This window comes from Schistocerca piceifrons, chromosome 2 (assembly GCF_021461385.2).
Source record: "Schistocerca piceifrons isolate TAMUIC-IGC-003096 chromosome 2, iqSchPice1.1, whole genome shotgun sequence".
NCBI lineage: Eukaryota > Metazoa > Arthropoda > Insecta > Orthoptera > Acrididae > Schistocerca > Schistocerca piceifrons.
This window is the reverse complement of record NC_060139.1, coordinates 390,269,876-390,293,400: the sequence shown is the minus strand read 5'-3', so window position 1 is coordinate 390,293,400 and position 23,525 is coordinate 390,269,876. Positions and strand designations below refer to the sequence as shown.

Sequence of the window (23,525 nt, the reverse complement as noted above, 5' to 3'; positions counted from 1 at the left end):
TTGACTTATTTGAGAAAACGGTGAGGACCCAAAACCTGATTCTGCAGTATTTGCAAGATTGTGTCCTGTCATTCCCAATTCCTGAGGCGAGCTGTTGCCGACCCATCGATCGATAACGCTTCCCTGTTCACTAATTGTTTCCCTGTCCACACCATTATTTGCCGCCCGCTCCATTTCCCTATGCATAATTACCAAATTACTATGTTGAACATTAGTTAATTCATTACACGATGGCGCTAACACACTGCTTTCGTCTTCATTGTCATTTCTCAGTTTACTTTGGAGCCTAGTATTACGTTTTTCACACGCCATAATTGTCACAATATTTCTCACGATAACACAGAAAAGCACAATTTGAAGAGCAAAAATAAGAGAACACATTAACATAGCACTGAAAATAATATCTAGTTAATCGCAAGCGCAGCTGCGAAATACTTGGTGCAAATCTACACGCATGCCACAACTGTTTTACTGTACAACAATGAAAGACTGCAACTACAAAGGAGATTCTCTCTACTATTACGCGCTAGCAATAAACAAAAGCTACACTAATTACACAAACTACAAGAAAAAATCAGAAGATTCCAGTGAGGTATCCTCGGCTAAGGGTCGACATATGAAACGTCCCCTTAGAAAAATTAGTGAATGACTGTGCTGATAAACCTCTTACATTATTTAATTTTCAAAGAGCTGAGCAAAACTGAACGTACTCAGACATTTCTCTCTTTACTTATTCTGATCAACACTAAACTGACAAACAATATTTTTAGCGCAAAGCAATCTGACTTTCAAAAATCCCTACAAAAGAATGGCCCTGACTAACAATAACCTATACCTTTCATGAATCACTTACCTCACAAAAATCTTCGTTACTCAAACTACTGCAATACAGCGAGCGCCAATACTGCCAGCTAAATAAAAGATTCTATCTACTTAAGTTACTAACTACTGATAGGCATAGTTAGCAAATGAAAGATTTTGATAAAGAACAAACAATGTATTTACCTTAATAGTGTTCAAAAGTCGTAATATATACATATCAGTTCATGACATCCAGTCTCACAAATTTACTGTCTCTGATGGACACACGTCCAGATCATCCGCTCTCAAAACTCCGCCATCTCTCTCCCCACATCTACCACTGCTGGCGGCTGACCTCCAACTGCGCAACGCTACGCGCTGTTAGCAGCCAACTGCCCAACACTACAATAGCAAACAACAATGCAAATCAGCCACAGACTGCACACAGCACAGTCAATGATTTTCATATAGAGCGCTACAAGGCGTTACCAACATAAAAACCTAAACAGCCTATTCACAAAACAACCTGTGAGTATTCTTCGAGTATTGCTGTACAATACTGCTTTTTAGTATCCTTCTTTTCTTCAGACAATATGTTAAGAATTATTTGTAAAAAATTTTTTTGTTATTAATTTTGTAAGTATCACCTGAGGATGAGTCTTCAATCGACGCGAAACCGATCGCGACTTTTGAGAAAAAGTATTTTACAACCAGTGCGGATCATTTTATTCACGATGTCCCGTCTCGGGCGCCTTACTGAAAAGAGATAACCTACATGTGACGTAGATAACGTCCTTCCATCACCTTGGTCTACGTTCGTAGGAGCGTTCAAAATATCTGACATACTTGATATTGCTCTGCACGTTCGGAAAGACCCCCGGGCGTGCGTTTTACACGCTATGACGTCACAAACTCGGCATGCTCAACATTGACCTTCGAGTGGACGACCCTTGTAACAGGGTTTATCATATGACTCTTAAAGCTATCTGGTGCAATAAAAGCTGTACAGGTATGTGACGTGCTGCAATGTGATAAACCGTTCGTTATACAACGTGACACTTAAGTACTCACCTAAAAATAATCGCAGGTAAAGTCCGCCCCCCTCCCCTACTGCATTTATTACCGCTGGCAGGTTAGGGCACTAGTATAAATAATCTGTCTTTTCGCAGCCGACCTGCTATTGTGTTGTCTACCAGTACGGGAGGAGCTGACGTCTGACATGAGCTCCACCTCAGCACTGTCACGAGAGGAATGTCGCAAGATCGTAAAGAGGCACCTGCAGAGGGACGACTTCGAGTTGGCATGGTTTGCAGTGGCTCCCCTTAGCACAGACATGAAGGGCTTCATGGGCGATCACCTGAAGCTGCGTACATCGGTGTCACTAGGCGACAAGGAAAGCCGAGGGGCGAAGACCATCGAACCGCAGTTCTTCGTGAAGTCGGTGCCTCTGGATGACGCCTACAGGAGGAGTTTCGCTATGGCGTCTGTGGCCTACCAGAAGGAGGTCCTGTACTACGGTGATCTCCTTAGGGACGTGCAGAAACACCTGCGCTGCTCGGAGTACGAGGCTGCTACGTACCTGGGCACTGTCCCGCAATGCTACTACTTGCGGCCGGACTTGCTGGTGTTGGAGGATCTGGCTTTGGCCGGCTTTCGCGTGTTGGACCCCATGAAGCCACTGGACGTCCACCAGTGCGAGTGCGTGCTAAAGGCGCTGGCGCGACTCCACGCCACGTCCATCGTGTTCGAGGAGCGAGAGGGCCGGCGACTGGCCGACAAGTACCCGCTTCTTGGGCACGAGACTCTCTATCGGTGGGAGCCGGACTCTCAACTTTACCTCGCACAAGTCGCCAGCCGCCGCGCTACACACATTTTGCTGGACCTCGTGCCTCGCTTCGCACCGGGCACGCCTCATAACGAAAAGCTACACAGCCTCCTTGACACTGTTATGGAATCAATCTACGAACTCTTGAAACCGAGTGACAAGTAAGTCGCCGTCAAAAAGGTGTAGCTGTAGTATAGACCGTGTGATAGGGTGTGTTTGTAATTGCTGTAAATTCGGAGCTTCGTCATGAGGTAAGTATTGAGCCAAAAGTAATGCAACGTTCATAACTTCTTCAATTAACGTAGTTAAAAAAACATATAGCTACAGTAGCTCTAAAATTACTGCTCTTCTCCGTTAAAAACGATGTATCATTGAACTCAGCTCTGAAATCCTCTTAATCAAATGGTTCAAATGGCTCTGAGCATTATGGGACTAAACATGAGGTCATCAATCCCCTTGAACTTAGAACTACTTAAACCTAACTAACCTAAGAACATCACACACATCCATGCCCGAGGCAGGATTCGAACCTGCGACCGTAGCGGTCGCGCGGTTCCAGACTGAAGAGCCTAGAACCGCTCGGCCACACCGGCCGGCTCCTCTTAATCAGCGGTGCATTCTCGCAACCACATTTTCGTCTACTTCCTCCTTAGTTGTATCATCAAATTTGTCCTTGAAATCTGTCCTTCATAGGAACAAACACGTATTCAGAGAATACCAACATCTGGCTGTACGTTGGATATATCACATTCCAACACAATTTTCCGATAATCTATAACAGGTATGCAACCAATTCTTGCAAACGAAGTGAAGGTGTATTACTTAATAGAGAACTGCCATCGAAATGCATTAGGAGCAGCAGACGTGTTACTAACATAGGTATAGATGTTGCAATCCTTGTAACGGTTGCAGTAATGGCGAGGTATCGATTATCGACTGAAGAGGTGCTCTGCATATTCTTCGTAAATACACACATCACTTTTTCTACATCCCAATTCATAAATGGTTAGACGGTAATGCTTCTCAGTTTCGTTTAGAATACGACATTGGCTCTCCAGCAAGGCAATTACATTTTTTGGAGAACATTTTGTGAATTTATTCCGTCTTTGTTCAAAGCAAACTTCATCCTAATTGGCAGAGGTTCTCTCGCGGTAGAAGTCAATTACGTCGACGGCTGAAGCATATGTGATTAAGTCTCTTACCAGTGTAATAAATATTAAGAGTAGTATAAAAACTTCTAGTTGGATATCAATGGAACAATCTCAGTTTTAAATGGATTTTTATTCCGTAATTGTTTTAATGTAGAAATTAAACTGCGTAACACAATCGAGTTGAACATCAGTAACCTGACTATCGTATCTCATGCACCGACGTAGCTACTCGCCAGTGCTTACATTTCACCTTCAGCAGCTTTTGCCTCTCTAGCTAGAAAACCCAGGTTATTGGTGTTGTCTAGTTTACCTTCCCCCATCAGTATGCTGAGAGAATGCTGCTTACCAGCTTAAATGCTTGGAAGTTATCAAAAAGACAACCGCGAAATATCATACGTAGTTCCTACGACGGACATTAATTGTTTTAAAACTGTGTGCCATTGGACTTTAAAAAGCTGAAAATGTGTTTAAGCTGATTTACTGCATTTTCATCACCAAGATTAGTATTGCCATACTCATCAAAACAAAAAATAAACTTTGATCCGTTTATACTGATACATATTTACAAGAAATGTATTTTTTAAATTTTTTATAAATGCTGACTTCCTCCACTTTCTAGAAGTTAATAATCGTGTTGTTCTGATTTTTATAGAGTGATACAGTTACAATTTGTTAATTTATTCGCAGAGAACCACTCAGTTCCTGCGCAAATTTCATTTACCATGCCTTCTGCTGGTTGTTTCATTAATACCTTTATGGTGGTGGTATAGTCGCCCTAAATACCTTCCCTTTTTGCAATACAAAATAGTATTTTCACAAATGCTTACTATAGGAAGTACAATCCGGTTTCGATCTTACGCAGAACACAAATGAGACGTTAACAAAGGTATGTTCTTGACATTCCTGATGTGATGTTTCTTATCCAAAAAGACAGTACACATCACACATTGAGTTAAATACCGCAGATCTATAAATTTCGCTTACATACAGTCTTCAAAAAAGAATTCAGATCATGGGTTATTCTTATTTTGAAGTATGTCTTGGGAGAAATGAGAGAGCTAACGTGAACGAAATGTATCGTAACACATGCAGTGAGTATTCACATACGTGGACTTTTCATTTTGAACATTGTCTGTAGAAGAATAAATATACTAACAAAAACATGTAAAAGCAAACGTAAACCTTATATTCAGTTTATTCCTTACATTACAGACAATACATAAACATGTTCCAGGAGTTCATCTATAAACTTTATCTATTCCTAATATGCAAGAAGTATTTCTACTTCCAACAAAATCACTGATGAGTATTAAGCTGCGCGGTGAGGTATATGTCGTGCCTACAGTGTCCACATTCTACACTTATTACGGGTGTACAATGAATCCTAGTGTGTCTGTGTGCTCCGTTTGGTAAAGGCCAAATTTTGTACGAAACTAATAAATGTACTGTACGAGCACTGCAACAACATAACTGAAATGAAAGTTCTCAGTTCAAAACCCTCTCAGGCCACAATGGTCTCCGTAAATCACTTAAGGTTAATGTTGGATGCTACCGCAGAACGACCACAGCCGGTTGTCATGTACCCCGTTATCCAATCGGCCTAGCATTCACAATCAGACAGCGATGACTTTGCAGATTCTGTTAAGGATGCTATTTAGCTCGATAACGTAAACCGATCCATAGATTATCAAGAGATGTCGTTCGATTGTACAGGGTGATTCACCTGCCCATTACGATGTCGTTTTATCCAACCCGCAATATTCAACTGGCGTTCGTGAACCACGCCCGAAATTTCCATATTCTCTCTCTCGCTATGCGCAAGCTGTTGGTCCTACAGAAAAAAATGAACAGGACTTTTTTTGTAGGAAGTTTAATGTAGCAAAATTTTCTAATGGGTTGCATTTCCGTTTTAGGCCGTAGTTTTCGGGTTATTCACGAAAAACTTACAAAAGTGACCTTCAAGCCCACCTCCACCCCCACAATGATCTCTCACGTCAGGATTTGTAGTATGTTGTTCACTGCACTCCCTCTCCAACAACTGAACAAAAATTTGCAACTGCACGTATCGTTTCCCACGTTCGACCCTTTTTGGTCTTCATTGACTAGCTAAGATCACGCTTAGTCGAACACTTACAAATTGTGAAACTGAGGTTTCCGTCAATTTTATCTAACTATTTTGTGAACTTTAACTGTATAACATAAACAATTATATCATTGTGTTCGTCAGACCTTCTGACTACGAAACTAGAGTGCTTGTAAGAGTTAAGTTCGGACTGAATTGTCAACGTTAGCATATCGTTTACAAAAGTCGTTTTTCTTTCGTTACTTGTTTTTCTTTCATTACTTGTTTTTCTTTCATTACTCTCATTGACATTTTAAATTAATAATGTTAACGAGATAGCCGACTATGCTGGTGACGTAATTGTCCAATCAATAGAGACCAAAAAAGGTCGAATATTGGGAATAGATCGTGTGGTCGGAAATTTTTGTACAATGGAAGGAGGGAGTGCCATGAACATCATACTAGAAATCCTGATTGGTGACGGGCGGGTGTAGGTGTGGAGGTGCGTTTGAAGGTCATTTTTGCACACTTTCCTTGAATGACTTGAAAACCTCGGACTCCAGCAAAAACCAATTCCAGTACAAAATTAACTACATTAAATTTCCTGTTCATTTTTTCTATATAACTAATAGTTAGCGCATAGCGAGCGAGAGAATATGAAAAACTCGCCTGTGGTTTATGAAAGCCAGATAGGACATTGCAGGCTGCATAAAAGGACATCGGTAGGGGAAACTGAATCACCATACAAAAACCGTAAGAGTACAATTTTATTCTTAAAAAAAAAATGCGCCCAGAAATAATTCAGGAGGAAAACGAATATCGCGGGCAGTGATTAATAGCGCACTCTGCAGTCCATCAAACAGAAACCCACGATTAGAGCTCGAACGACTTCTGCTGAGGTACTTATACTTTTATTCCTTTATTCATAAATACATTGTCACAGAACGAAGCAAAATACCCCATAAATATTTAAAAACTGAATAATAAAACAGAAAACTCATAATTTAGCCTTAGCTTGCGTTACAGCTTTAAAAATCTCCTCTCTGATATTGCTGAAGGGAGACATTGGCTCTCTTGGACAAAGGAAGTGTCATCCTCTAAATGCATTGATATGCTACTTTTGGAAGCTCGCACAGGTTAGTGCCTTTTCATTTTAAGGATAAGTATTGTGGTGCAAGGATAAGTATTGTGGGAGTGGAAGTGGCGGAAGGTTGTGTTAGCGTAAATCCTTACCAAGGTTAACATACGTTTATTAATACAACAACAATAAAACTGAATGCGTACACAGGATGATCACAAGCGAATAATACAGCGCTCAATTTATAAAAACCAACTTATTACAGCACAGTATAACAATCGATAAGATTTGCTGCCCCTAAACATACCTTCAGCTTTACAATATAGAGGGGCAAAACAATGTTGTTGTTGTTGTAGTCTTCAGCCCTGAGACTGGTTTGATGCAGCTCTCCATGCTACTCTATCCTGTGCAAGCCTCTCCATCTCCCAGTACCTACTGCAACCTACATCCTTCTGAATCTGCTTGGTGTATTCATCTCTTGGTCTCCCTCTACGATTTTTACCCTTTACGCTGCCCTCCAATACTAAATTGGTCTCCCTTGATGCCTCAGAACATGTCCTACCAACCGATCCCTTCTTCCAGTCAAGTTGTGCCACAAACTTCTCTTCTCCCCAATCCTATTCAACACCACCTCATTAGTTATGTGATCTACCCATCTAATCTTCAGCATTCTTCTGTAGCACCACACTTCGAAAGCTTCTATTCTCTTCTTGTCTAAACTATTTATCTTCCATGTTTCACTTCCATGCATGGCTACACTCCATACAAATACTTTCAGAAACGACTTCCTGACACTTAAATCTACACTCGATGTTAACAAATTTCTCTTCTTCAGAAACGCTTTCCTTGCCATTGCCAGTCTACATTTTATATCCTCTCTAATTCGACCATGATCAGTTATTTTGCTCCTCAAATAGCAAAACTCCTTTACTACTTTAAGTGTCTCATTTCCTAATCTAATACCCTCAGCATCACCAGACTTAATTCGACTACATTCCATTATCCTCGTTTTGCTTTTGTTGATGTTCATCTTATATCCTCCTTTCAAGATACTATCCATTCCGTTCAACTGCTCTTCCAAGTCCTTTGCTGTCTCTGACAGAATTACAATGTCATCGGCGAACCTCAAAGTTTTTATTTCTTCTCCATGGATTTTAATACCCACTCCGAATTTTTCTTTTGTTTCCTTCACTGCTTGCTCAAAATACAGATTGAATAACATCGGGGAAAGGCTACAACCCTGTCTTACTCCCTTCCCGGCCACTGCTTCCCTTTCGTGCCCCTCAACTCTTATAACTGCCATTTGGTTTCTATACAAATTGTAAACAGCCTTTCGCTCCCTGTATTTTACCCCTGCCACCTTCAGAATTTGAAAGAGTGTATTCCAGTCAACATTGTCAAAAGCTTTCTTTAAGTCTTCAAATGCTAGAAACGTAGGTTTGCCTTTCCTTAATCTAGCTTCTAAGATAAGTCGTAGGGTCAGTATTGCCTCACGAGTTCCAATATTTCTACGGAATCCAGACTGATCTTCCCCTAGGTCGGCTTCTACTAGTTTTTCCATTCGTCTGTAAAGAATTAGCGTTAGTATTTTGCAGCCGTGACTTATTAAACTGATAGTTCGGTAATTTTCACATCTGTGAACACCTGCTTTCTTTGGGATTGGAATTATTATATTCTTCTTGAAGTCTGAGGGTATTTCGCCTGTCTCATACATCTTGCTCACCAGATGGTAGAGTTTTGTCAGGACTGGCTCTCCCAAGGCCGTCAGTAGTTCCAATGGAATGTTGCCTACTCCCGGGGCCTTGTTTCGACGCAGGTCTTTCAGTGCTCTGTCAAACTCTTCACGCAGTATCAATATCATTAATAATAGAGCAACTGTAAAGGGGCAACAAGAATAACTCCAATAATCAAATCTTAACCCCAAACACAGTATCTCAAAGCATACGCCATCAAAAGCCGTCACCCAAAACTAAAACCACTAATTAACAAGAGTATCGAGCATAATTAACAGAACAAACAACAAGTTACCCACTGCTGGCCACAGCCGACAGTAAATGAGAGCGCGGTTCAATAAACGCCAGTAGTAAAACAGATCGAAATCTCTTAAATCGCATTGAGCAGTAAAATACAGAATTTCAGGTTCTAAAACACTTGCCCCTTCAACGGCCTCGCCGTGGTGCAGTGTGATTTCTCGCGCAATTTAATTTGGTCCAACCACATACCGTCGTCTGCATTACAAAATTTTGCACTGGACACAACCGGCACAACGTTCTTTCACCGTCTCAGCGAAACACACGCCGCGGCTATCTCCTAGTTGGACAGCCCTAGCTGTCGAGCCTTCTTCACTCTCACACCTCCCCACTGGTGACGACAGCAACCGCCCCGTCCTGCTAATATAACGGGGCGCTACCACCGGCAAACTCTATGAGTCAGCCACGCCAGGACGTAAACAAGAGCGGGCGGCGTGTCTCCCGTGGCCCGACGTCGCACGAAGTCTCGTCCGCTGCTACCCACGGTCCCTGGCTCGAGGCTAATGTTGCCGTTTGGCTGCCGTCCACCAGACTGCTCCTCGTTGTGGGAGTTCGAACCTCCACACCTCGCTCCAGCCACAGCCAAATAAATAGTCACGACCAGTGGCCGCCGCTGAAGCATTCCATTTGGTGGTGCAAAAAAAAAAAAAAAAAAAAAAAAAATAGTTTGGTAGCATCGAGTGTATTACGGAATTTTGTCGATAATTCATATATTTCACAAAATATTATATCAAACTAAACGTATAGAGAAACAGAAATAAACACTTATTACAACAGCGCTCTTCTTATGCACAGTAGGAGATTGATATATTCCTGTAGAACATGATAGCAAGTGTTTGTATGAGAGAGAGAGAGAGAGAGAGAGAGAGAGAGAGAGAAGTTGCTTTAGATATCTTTTTCGCATGTCTGCATGAGATATAAAACGTAACACTAATTCCGAAAATCTCTCTCGCACACAAATGCACACGCGCGCACACACATCAACAGCACAGTTCTTCACTCCTCGCAGGCCATGTTCGGTCACTTAAACGTGGCCGGCCGCTTCAGTCCGGAACCGAGCTGCCGTTACGGTCGTAGGCTCGAATCCTGCCTTGGGCATGGATGAGTGTGATGTCCTTAGGTTAGTTAGGTTTAAGTACTTCTAAGTCTAAGGGACTGATGAGCTCAGATGTTAAGTCCCATAGTGCTTAGAGTCATTTGAACCATTTGAACTTAAACGTGGCAGTCATAACCAGGGGGTGTAGGTTAAGATACCGGCGGAGATCGGGCCTGTAACTACCACGTAACGACGCCACCAACCTCAGCTAACAATTGCGCTCTAGCCGTTACCAAATGATTTATGTGCTCCGCTTTGCTTTGAGTTGAGATTGCTGGTTGTTTCCTTTTCTTAAATGGCTCTGAGCACTATGCGACTTAACTTCTGAGGTCATCAATCGCCTAGAACTTAGAACTAATTAAACCCAACTAACCTAAGGACATCACACACATCCATGCCCGAGGCAGGATTCGAACCTGCGACTGTAGCGGTCCCTCGGCTCCAGACTGTTCCTTTTCTTATTTTGAAATGAGTGCAGAGAGCAATCTTGCTCTGTCATAGGGTTCGAATATGATTCTCACAACACCAGATGGAATCAGCGATCCGTATGTACATTATTACATCAGTTCTGCTTTCCCAGGAGCACGGAACACAGGCCAGCCCTGTGAGAGGGAGACGTGGCTTCTCCCCCCACTCCACTCTTGTACCCTCGACAGCCAAGACTCTTCGTCTGCTTTACGTTCGTGGCTATCAGAAAAGTGTCCGCTACGACATGAGTGCCAGTACGAGAAATAACAGAGCATGTATAAATTATTCGAACTTGTAATCTGGATTTTGCGAAGCAAATTTAATGAAATTACCAATGTTTAAAAATAAAAGCATTGTACTCACTAAAAGCAGCGACTCCATGACTTTGGGAAGACAGCTTCAAAATAATTAGTAGGAACGATATTGTAAATACACTCCTGGAAATGGAAAAAAGAACACATTGACACCGGTGTGTCAGACCCACCATACTTGCTCCGGACACTGCGAGAGGGCTGTACAAGCAATGATCACACGCACGGCACAGCGGACACACCAGGAACCGCGGTGTTGGCCGTCGAATGGCGCTAGCTACGCAGCATTTGTGCACCGCCGCCGTCAGTGTCAGCCAGTTTGCCGTGGCATACGGAGCTCCATCGCAGTCTTTAACACTGGTAGCATGCCGCGACAGCGTGGACGTGAACCGTATGTGCAGTTGACGGACTTTGAGCGAGGGCGTATAGTGGGCATGCGGGAGGCCGGGTGGACGTACCGCCGAATTGCTCAACACGTGGGGCGTGAAGTCTCCACAGTACATCGATGTTGTCGCCAGTGGTCGGCGGAAGGTGCACGTGCCCGTCGACCTGGGACCGGACCGCAGCGACGCACGGATGCACGCCAAGACCGTAGGATCCTACGCAGTGCCGTAGGGGACCGCACCGCCACTTCCCAGCAAATTAGGGGCACTGTTGCTCCTGGGGTATCGGCGAGGACCATTCGCAACCGTCTCCATGAAGCTGGGCTACGGTCCCGCACACCGTTAGGCCGTCTTCCGCTCACGCCCCAACATCGTGCAGCCCGCCTCCAGTGGTGTCGCGACAGGCGTGAATGGAGGGACGAATGGAGACATGTCGTCTTCAGCGATGAGAGTCGCTTCTGCCTTGGTGCCAATGATGGTCGTATGCGTGTTTGGCGCCGTGCAGGTGAGCGCCACAATCAGGACTGCATACGACAGAGGCACACAGGGCCAACACCCGGCATCATGGTGTGGGGAGCGATCTCCTACACTGGCCGTACACCACTGGTGATCGTCGAGGGGACACTGAATAGTGCACGGTACATCCAAACCGTCATCGAACCAATCGTTCTACCATTCCTAGATCGGCAAGGGAACTTGCTGTTCCAACAGGACAATGCACGTCCGCATGTATCCCGTGCCACCCAACGTGCTCTAGAAGATGTAAGTCAACTACCCTGGCCAGCAAGATCTCCGGATCTGTCCCCCATTGAGCATGTTTGGGACTGGATGAAGCGTCGTCTCACGCGGTCTGCACGTCCAGCACGAACGCTGGTCCAACTGAGGCGCCAGGTGGAAATGGCATGGCAAGCCGTTCCTCAGGACTACATCCAGCATCTCTACGATCGTCTCCATGGGAGAATAGCAGCCTGCATTGCTGCGAAAGGTGGATATACACTGTACTAGTGCCGACATTGTGCATGCTCTGTTGCCTTTGTCTATGTGCCTGTGGTTCTGTCAGTGTGATCATGTGATGTATCTGACCCCAGGAATGTGTCAATAAAGTTTCCCCTTCCTGGGACAATGAATTCACGGTGTTCTTATTTCAATTTCCAGGAGTGTAGATTCATCGCTCCTCCTTGTGGGGAATAAACCTGTCATCTCAGATTGAAATGTTCAATTTTACACACTAACGACTTCTCACAGGAAAGCATCCCTAAGGCACTCATTCTTCTTTCATGGTGCTTCGTAGGAACGTTTTAACTTTCTTGAGCATTGAAAAGCACCGCCCAGGTTCTGAGGTCGAGATAGGCGTCGTGATTAGCAGTTTCAGAATTGTGACAGTCTCGTCGTCGAATGTGTCACGAAGTTCATCCTCTAGAATCAGCGAGAGAAATGCAACTGCTCTCAACTCAGGCCCAGCGTAGAAGAACTGAATCGCGCCCTTCAACTTTCTTTTTTCCAGAAAAGTACGTGTCTTTAATTTCAAGGTATTTGCCAGGAAAATCTGTGATGTGTTTGTCAAACTGATTTACTTCAAATAAGCTGGCTGCAATGCGGTGTCCAATGAACTGAAAATGTGATTATATTCCAGAAAGGAAGGCATCGCACACTTCCAAAGCATCTCTTTTTTGGGGCCCATCAATAATCCGTGGCTTCTTGGCGGGCATCGTTTCACCATTTTCGAAACTAATCTTGTTAAGCATGGAATAATTGTCATCTCTGATGTTTTGCATTACCGCTTCAATGTTCTGGTTGTCTTGCGTTGCTGTGGTCGGTTCGGTTATCTTCTTCTGAAACTGATTAAAAAGTACGTCTTATAGAAAAATGATAGTCAGAAAATGACTTCATTATCACGCCGTCTTTGTACGAATCAGCTTTTTCAATAATAGGAGATAGTTTTATGCTCAAGGCTTGTTTCAGTGACTTCCATAACAATAACACGACTTTTCCCTGTTTTCAAAAACGTCTTTTACTGCTCGTGAATGGCAATTCCATCTCATCACACACAAGGGGCAAGCTTTTTTGTACAATGCTATGTAACACTTGTAACGTTGTTGCTTTAATTTGTGGTGTAAGCGGTGCTGATAGACAATAAAAGCGGGTTAAAACCTGTGTGCTGTCTGGGGAAGTTAACCTTGCATTACTGAGCAACTGTTTCACCAGGTATCCAGTCTAGCTTACCAAATTCCCAACCAGACTAACATTAATTATAATCTTTTAATAGTCATACGACAACAAGTGATATGTATATAAAAAAGAGAATTTAAAAAAAGAAATAAATCAGTTTATATTTGGAAATTTATTTTAACATTTATCACTGAAATTTCAGCATATTAAACTCGATTCATAACTAAGCTGGTCCCTTATTTAGGATTGTGAAAATGTGAGATCGTAATCTTACGGAACACATCAAATATGGAGCCAAGATTGGGAGACTGCATACAACACTGCAGCCATAAAATAACACACGAAGAACGTTGAAACATATGCAAGAGGAAATTAACCACAACCAACCCATTCAATTTTCACCCAAAAGCAGTTACGTTCGTAGCACAATCCTGTCTGTCATGTAATTACCACACACTGGTATACTAAATTCATACTAACTCCCTGTGAAATCTTCCCAAAAAGAGTAGCTGAGGGCTACTTTGATGATTACACCACATGCTTCACGTGGTCAACTTGGTTTACACAAAGAGTGTAACTCCACAATAATTTTGATAATTAAAATAAATTAGATCGAAAGCAATTTACAAAAGAAAAACCTCAAACTGGTTACTATCGTCTTACTATTAACCTGATGGGTCAAACCATTGTATGAGCACGTGGTACCGGACTCACAAAGTACACCCCACGTGGGTTGAACATAAAGAAAAGTTGCTGTATTGAAAAATATTGTCAAGGCGAGATGTTATAATCTCACGCACATTCGCATTTAAGATTGATGATCTTAGTTAGAGTTACTGATCAACACGTGGTTCCACTTTACACACAAAGTAGTGACAAAGCAACTACCGGAATATTTTCTGAACTTGACACTCGAATTACACTGCGCTGCAATTTAAGATAACATTAGATATTTTAAAGCTAAACCTGAAATAAAGGTGATTAAATTTTCAGTTAGGCTGAACTTAAGAAATCCATTGTCCTACGGATTTAGCAGACACGCGCTTAGCCGGAGATCTTACCACTTCAGACGCTCGCCATGGACAGACTGACCTGGTCCCTTCCTGAGGGTGGCTCACAAATACAAACGGAAGTGGCCAGAGGGGCAGCTTCCTATACCAACATGACAAGGGGTGGACAGGACCATACTAAGGATAGAAACCTCTTTGCTTTTAGAAAGCGTAGCTACCTGTTCTGACGTTGGTCCTACTGTTCTCTAGCAGACAGGCTTGTCTGCTACCATCCAGCATGCAACTAGAAATACACTTGCTCATTCATCCTCTCACACAGAAGGGAAGGGGGATGACAGTATCTTATCATATACAGTATATAAAAGAAAGTGGATGTAGGTTCCGTATGAGACTGTGTGACATGAATTACCTATAAGCTGTGTTTTAAAGTGTAGTAGTGTGACAGATCGTTCTTGTTGATGTGTAAAAGTAACACGTTCCACTGCTCAGTCTCCTCCCAGATAGTCAGAAACACCACAGTAATTTAGAAGAGGAATTTATGCCATAAATGACAACATATTTAAGAAATTAACATGAAAGGAATCCAACAGAGACCTTTCATAACCCCAACGCTCCGGGAAAAGACTGTGCAGGGAATTTTCTGGCCATGCTAGGACATTGCCAAGCAGGCTTCTCACACCCAACTTAAACCAAAAATGTAAAGAAAAGGCAAAAGGTCACCAGCTACTTGCTAAAACACAATAATTTCAACACATCTTTAGAATCTACCAATTTCAAAGAGAAAAAAACAATATGTGACACCTATTTAAAAGACAGTGTAGACCTAATTCGGTCAGCAAGTAAAAACAATGGTTCCTGTGTCATTAATATGAAAACAATTTCTGGTTGTTACCCTTATGGAGTTCACCAGTATTTGCTCATTGCAAGAGCCAACTGATCACAGGAAAATTTATGACTGTTTATTAACAAGTAAAATTTATGAAAATAGCAAAGGTGCCACAGCAATTAAAAAAGAACATGAAAATAACATCAGTATTTTAAAGCAGAACATTACAATGCACAATCCGCAAAAGCAAAAAAAGCGATAAGAGAAAAAAAACATGTTTTACAAAGTGGTTACCACAAAGAACTATATCTTATAAAACTAATAATTTGTAGAATTAAAATAACTTTTTGGCACTAATTTAATCACTCTACTATCTTTCGGTTAGTTAGCAAACAATGATCAATGTGTCATTATACTGAAACTAGAATTAATTATGTGATTGTTACCCTTAAGGGGTTCCTCACTATAAATATGCCCCATGCAAAGGCTAATCGATCACAGTCCAATGAGCATGAATAGCTATCTGACTGATAAACGAAGCAATGCCACAGGAATGAATTTACGAAACAAAATATCACAAATCTAATACAACACACACAAACAAACATTGAGAAATAAAACATCTCTGAAAGTACAATAGTCAACGTCTAAAAAAAAACCACCAGTAAATAAAACAGCTGCAAAATACAAGAGTCAAAGTCTAAAGAAAACAATAAATAGAACACCTGCAAAATACAAGAGTCAGTCTAATAAACACCAATAAATCGAACTCCTGCAAAACACACGAGTCAGAGTTTCTCTGACAGAAATACACGTATATGCATTGGACTAAGAAGTGTATAATCACTGCTCACTGACACACTCAGTAGTTCCACTGTTCCGAGGCACAATATAAGGGGAGGGGGGGGGGGGTTCGTCGCCGCAGCTGTCAGTAGGGATTTTTGTCCATCTGTTGCGTGCAATCCCGCCGTCTGTGCCCTCTCATGAAGTTTCTCTTGGTGGCCCGTGTCACGTACATCTCGATTTGGTTCCATGTTTGTGTTGTGAAATTCGTGCGGTATCCTCGTTTGACACGCCAGGTTGATATTCCTAGGCAAGGGTGACACTTAATGGCTCTTCTTTGTGCCAGCCTTAGTTACCAGAGAACATTGAACTATGATTTACTGTCGCTTGACAGTGGGCATCCGCCAGGAAATGTTGATAGACGTCGTTAAAGTCTGCCAGTTTCTCTGGACAGTATGTCTCAAAAGGCTCCACGCCCCTTGTGTTGTTACATTCTTGAGTTATCCTCAATTGGCTCGCCGGTTTGATATTCCTGGGCAAGGATGACACTTAATGGCTCTTCTTTGTGCCACCCTTAGCGACCAGAGAACATCGAACCATGATTTACTGTCGCTTGACAGTAGGCATCCGTCAGGAAATGTCGATAGGCGTCGTTGGCGTCTGCAAGTTTCTCTGGACAGTACCTGTCAAAAGGCTCCACGCCCCTTTATCCCCTGTCTTTTGTCGTTTCACCGCGGCCGTCTCGTCACGATCGCGTGCGTTGCCAGCAGATGGATTTCCGCGCGGTGGACCGCTCGGCCATCTCAGGTCATCGCCTCCACAGAGGGTCGCACTGGTGCGGCCGGCCATTAGCTCCGGGTGCAAAGAAAGTGTTTGCCGCGTACCCTTCTTTTGTGGTTGACCGCGCTCCCGAAGTGGCCCGGTTGACAGTGTGTCCTGTTGGGAAACCCGACAGTTTACAACTAGCCCTCCTCCTCGCTGCTGCCGCTGTCTCGTAAGAGTTTAGCCGGTTCGCTTTCACGTTCTCAACTGCATTCACGGAAATTGTTCATCATAGTTAAGTGATTACAAAATGTCATACATAATACCACTTAGTATTGTCTTTCACAGTTTTTAAGAACAAAAGTGAGACTTAATTTTTTTTAAATAAAAAAAGTTAGATGAATCGATAATATAAACATAAAAGTTAAGTGACTTGACAATATAAAAAAATAAAAGTGAAATGACTTGACAGTATAAAAATAAAAATTAAATGAACTGACAATATAATATCTAAATCCACATCACTAATGTGGTTCACTTCTGTTTTAATCAATCAAATGCTACTTATTAATTCACTACAATGAATACGATTATGCCTTGTGCAAGTATAGGTCAGGGCAGCATAGGGTTCACATGTTATTTACACGCACACACACACATGCACACCTGTTGTCTGTACTACAAACTAACTACCCATAAACATGTATTACTCAAAATTCTACTTCTATCCACTACTAGTTAATCCAACAAGCTACTGCAATGCTACTTCAACAAAGTGTTTACACCACTACCCCATTGTTCTAATTCGTCCTCTTCCTGACGCTCGCCGCATATGTCTTGTCAGATGATAAATATGGAGAAACTTTCCTTAAACATACACAGTAAAAAGAACAATGGTTATTTACATGTCAAAACATTTATACCAGTTGACACACCTGATAAGAGACACGCAATTATACATTTATCATACTCATATATTCACACATAAAACAGTAAGAAATTTCATCTAAAATTACGTTATCACAAGAATTAATCACACAGATGACTCTGAGAAGGGTAAAAATATTTTCATTATACAGGTTATACTACATTTTCTTACCCATTTCTTTCCTTCTTTAAGTTACCTTTCGCTTCCAAATCAGTTATTTCACCTATGGTGGTTATTCTGGATTCGTTTCTCATGAATGGCAAAATAGTGGTCTCCTCTATTCTGTAAAACAGTTTCATCTTAACATATTGAACTTACAACAGACACAAAAGATCCGAATCCTCCTGTAGTTTAAATGACAAATGTTTTGCTTCATCCTTATTACCTTAAACCAAGCTTTCATTCGGTCCCATAATCAAAATTATTTAATCTTCCTCTACCTTCAAGAGGGAAATTTCCTCAGTACAAATCATATAGGCTGCAGTGCATCCCGCACCAGCGAAAACAGTAAGCTGTAATGCTCACAGCATCAGCAAAACACATAAACGTCGCTTTTCTAGGACAAGTATTAATGCAGAATAATTTTTCAGGCTTTGGCTCAACATCAATCAAGACTACAGAAAGGATCCATATTTCTGTTCCATTCTCCATTTGCTGAAAAACTGCTCGTATTTGACTACCACAATAATATTTCAGGGCCACGTAAATTACAAAAACCACAATTCTTCTTTCACCTTGAAGGGAATCAATATACTTACGAAATCCACAGACAGCACTTTACATACTCAGCTATAAAGAACAAAAAAGACATATATCATCAATATTAATATATCATCGCATATTGGAAAGCCAATCTTATTATCGCATCCTGTTTTCAAGATTCTAAACTTCCTCATTCCTTTCTCAGAGTTCTCCTATCTTAAAATATTCATACAGCACGCATACTATATGTAAGAGATCCTCATTTATACTGCCAGATATAGAATAGTAATAGATAGATAGTAGCACTGAAAGCAGAAAATCGGAAACGAGGCTACTAACAGCTGGGGACCTGGGTTTGGCAGACGCATAATACCCACAGATCGGATGTTCCCCTGAGTTTTGCATTAATTCAACACAGATCTTGCTTCTTTCAGGAGAGACTCTTTTCAATTTACACAAAAAAACCATAAACAGCATTTTACTCGTTCACAAAGAAACCTTTTATCTTCACATTTGAACCAACCTAAATCCTAATTGCACAAGGAAAGAAAAAACATCACTTCAATCAATCACATAGAAATATCTTTATCATTATTTTTACCAACATGTTATTCAAAATGCATTTATCACAAATGTAAACTAATCAATTGTTTCTCTTCCCCGTCCTCTCTACTCCTTGCGAGGTGCCGGGGCTAGCAGTGTATTTAACACTAAATTCTTCTAGAATCTACTTATGTAAATGATGCTCTAAGCCCCCCCTATTCTAACTCCGACTTTTGCTGTTGCACATGGATTAAAAAAAAATACGCGAACTGACTGTAATCAACCCTGCCCGTGGAGTAGAAAAGAGTTTGGCACCTGCAATAATTTAATTTGATAAATAAGTTAAATAAACGAAGGTTTCATTAACGTAGTGAGAAATGATAGGGTTGCTCTACCGATTAACAGAATGAAAGTTCTGTCCAAAATAACAACATGATTTATTAAGACTAAACACAAAATAATAAACAAAAACACATGAAACATTTACAATACACCAAATTGGCTCAAATTGGATACTCAAACAAACGCTGTGAAGGTGAAGTTGTCCCTAAACTAGATTGTGAGGATTATGACGAAGTGGTATATGGAGCCAATTCCTTGCCACTCAAATCTTAAGGGAGACACACAGCTAACCCAACATTAATTGTTGCTACATTAGTGAGAACTCAGACGATGAACACCCAAGACAGAACAAAGTTAGAGAAAGACGAACAGGCGCGCTCTGCTTAGCTCTGATTATCACCTAGGAAAATCCCTATCTGCCAGTGCTGCGGACATACATTACCAAACTGTCTTCTTAACTGCAAGAACACGATCTGGCGTACCGGAGGCGATGGCTGGTTGTTCCACACTAAAGACTTCCTAGCAATACAAATGCGCCTCTGAGGGAGACGAAGAAGGCTCGCCACGCAATCACTGACGGTACAGTGATTGATTTTATCAAGCGAAGTCACACTGTAACTCCGATACAGTCAACTTTAGCCAAAACTGCTCAAGACAGACAACATAGGCCGCTTGTACGCAGAACGCTCAATTGCCAACTGTACTCGTAAAGTTACATTGAAGTCGAAACTTCAGCAACTTCGTCAAACAGTTACAATCAAATAAAAGTATATTAGACAGCCAACGGAAGGCCGGCTGTCCAGAGCGGCGAGGGCTCAGTCTTGTAACCTACTCCGACCGAAAGGCGAGACCCAACTCCTCACAAGAGCACCCGTACAAACCGAACACAGAACATTCCCGCCCCCACGACAGTGGCCGTGGTTAACCATTCCAATCAGCAACTTGAAAACCGGCAGAAAATTCCACTCTATTGTTGGAGCACTACCATTCCACCAATGGAGATTCTTGGCGCCAATTTATGCTCCGATTTTGCTACGTCACGGAGCTATGCCCTGAGCAAGCCAATCACAGTTACTATACGGCAGAAATCGCGGGAATTTGCGCGCCAAGGCTGCTTGGGAACACAAGTCATTCCCACACCTCGCTGGTAGCCCGCCAGAAAGTGTTTTCGCTAAGTTTCTGTGAAGTAATGGAACCTCTAGCCCAGCCGCTACTTCAGGCCCTTCCAGGTGTGTCTTTTGACAATGTCGGCGTCTGGAAAGCATTCACTCGACTCCCTCACACCCGTTGGCTTACCCTTTCAATATCAGCTGTGCCTGCCTGTCACCAGACCACCTGGGTGACGAGAGACGCTGCGTGGGAAGTCCACGTGTGAAGGAATAGCAACTTTTCACCGCATGCAATTAAAGAGGAAAATCGTAAGATAGAAATATGAGAGGGGGCTCATGCCAATGTGCTCATTTGTTCCGATTGGGCGCCTTCTGCGCTGATCATTTGTCATTGCCGGTTTTGTTCATTTCCATTTGCTGGATTACGTCTAGCGTTGGCCGGCCGAATTTCAACATCATGTGGTGCTCCGCCTACAATCCTATTCCCACCGTGTTCATCGTAGTATCGATTCTGGTTGCCGTACCTGTTGCGTTCACGATCTTGTCCACGTCCTCGATCATTTCCGTTGTTCCACCTGTGTTCGTAACTGTTACCCCAGTTTCTATACGGCCGGTCCCGATTATTGTTCCGTTCGCGTCGCGACGACCAGTCACGCCATTGATTAGTACTACGGCCACGACTGCGATCGCACTGCTGTGCCCCGTAATAACTTTGTGCCTGATTAGGCGGGCATTCTCCTGTATTGTATTCCAACTCTTGGAGAAGTGTCTTAAACGTTTCCACGTCCTCTTTGCATCGTCCCGCAAGAATGACGTGGCGCAAGTGCATCGGCAATTTGGTGATGCATATCCTAATTAGTTCCACAGGCCCGTATGGGTCGTATAAAAATTGATTTGCCTGCAGCATGTGGTCGAATAGGCGTGCTGGGCTGCCGAAACCAGACTGGTTCAAATTTGGCAGCATAATTATGCCATGTTTGACCCTATCTTGTGCCGCTTCCGACCAATAGGCGGACAGAAAAGCTTGTCGAAACTCCCGAGTGGAGTTGCAGTGACGCGTTGCTGACCTCATGCGAATCGCCGGTTCGCCTTCCAAATAGCCACACATGTATTCTATCTTATGTGAACTTGCCCAGTCGGGGGGAAGACAAAACTCAAATTGCTCGAGCCATGCTCGTGGATGTATTCCTTTTTGCGAATTTCGAAATATCTCAAACTTTCTCACCGCAAGGAAATGTTTGAAATCAAATCCCTGCATTGCCTCCCGGCAAGGCCCTTGAATGTTTCTATTTTTCTCATGTCTGCCCCTCAAAATACATTCTTCCCTGTCGTCAAAATCTCCCTCGTGGCCGGAGTCCCTCTCTGTACTGTTCGTACGGCTATTTTAGTGCTATTGGCGAGTCTGGAATCACACGCCACGCGGTTTTCCAGATGTGCCACGCGTTCTTGTAATTCGCCTGTTACAGCTTCGTGCCGCCTGTTCACTTCGAACTGTCCCTTCTGAAATCTAAGAAGCGAATGCACTTCTTCGGTCTCTGCGACCGCTACCGGTGTAGTATTGTTCTCGCTTTCCGTCGCCTTCATCGTGCCTACGATGTCCGCTAATGCCGCAATCTTATCATGTATTTGTCTGTTGTCATCCGCCCCAGTTTGCTTCAATTGTTCTACTTGCTGTTCGAGTGCGTGAATCGCTTGACTGTTGTCCGCTACTGTGTTGCTAACGGACGTGGGACAATGTGTTTCCGTCTCCTGGACCCTCGAGGGTACCTGCTGGCGTTCCCTTTGGCATTCTTCTCTCAGCGCTTGGAAATTCCTAAGTAGCTGTTCTTAACTCTCTTTCGATTCCGCATCGCGACTCCGTTTGCCCTGTTCTAAGGCTTGCAGATGATCATCGACTTGTTCAAATGTACGGCCTAATTCTTTCATAATATCACTTTTTATTTCACTTGCCAGATTGTTTATTCTTTGCGAGATATCATCGGACACTCTCTGCATCGACTTGTCGACTTTATTTGTCTGCTGGATTAGTTTTTCGTCTATTTGTTCGCCTAGCTCTCGGATCGATTTTTCGGATGATTCTTTTTGTTCTCGGAACGATTTTTCTGATTTCTGCATCATTTGTTCACCTAGTTCGCGGATCGACTTTTCAGATTTCTACGTCATTTGTTCACCTAGCTCTCGGATCGATTTTTCAGATTTCTCTGCGTTTTCTTTATTTTGTTGCAATAAGGCTTTCATGAGTTCTGCTAAATCAATTTGGTTAGTTGGAGGCAAACTAATTTCTGGCTCTGATGTGAGCCCGTTTGTCCTGTTTTGCATTTCCTCTGAAGTATTTCCCATTGCATTTTCGGAACCGTCCGGCATGTTAATATTCGAAATCAAATTATCCCCATGCTCCATGTTGCTTAAGTTGTTGGACCGCCTACTTTCAGCTTGGTTACGAGTCTGCATTAGTTCAATTTATGCCCGGTATGCAACACACTAATCAGAATAAATGTATCCCGCAAAAATTACAACAGTCACACGAAAGGTACCCAACTTAGTACGCACTTTTTCACACACACATCAAATTTATATCTTTGATCGAAGTAGGTGCAATTTACAAGCGAGAAAAAAAACCTACATATAAAACACACAAATATAGAAAACAAAACAAGACAAACAACACAACGCCGCTCAACAACGCCGTGAATCTTTTGAAAGTCTGCTCAGAAGCAACGCAGAAGTTGTTTGAGCGCTGCAGGGAAAAAAATTAAGATTATACAACTCTCGCAATCTAACGTTTCAGAGATTCCAGAGTCTAGCGCAATCACAGAACAGGGTCGCCATGTGTAATGTTGTTGCTTTAATTTGTGATGTAAGCGGTGCTGATAGACAATAAAAGCGGGTTAAAACCTGTGTGCTGTCTGGGGAAGTTAACCTTGCATTACTGAGCAACTGTTTCACCAGGTATCCAGTCTAGCTTACCAAATTCCCAACCAGACTAACATTAATTATAATCTTTTAATAGTCATATGACAACCGGTGATATGTATATAAAAAAGAGAATTTAAATGAAAAGAAATAAATCAGTTTATATTTGGAAATTTATTTTAACATTGATCACTGAAATTTCAGCATATTAAACTCGATTCATAACTAAGTTG

The 23,525-nt window shown here is 42.4% G+C and overlaps 1 protein-coding gene across 1 annotated transcript in view; it reads left to right on the top strand.

Moving 5' to 3' along the window:
- The first annotated feature begins 1,719 nt into the window (after window positions 1-1,719).
- LOC124775419 overlaps window positions 1,720-23,525 on the top strand; it is a 46,940-nt gene continuing 25,134 nt past the window's right edge. Inside the window, exons 1-2 of the mRNA XM_047250251.1 lie at window positions 1,720-1,810; window positions 1,971-2,787. Of these exons, the coding sequence (XP_047106207.1) occupies window positions 1,720-1,810; window positions 1,971-2,787 (908 nt within the window). The remainder of the gene's footprint in view (window positions 1,811-1,970; window positions 2,788-23,525) is intronic.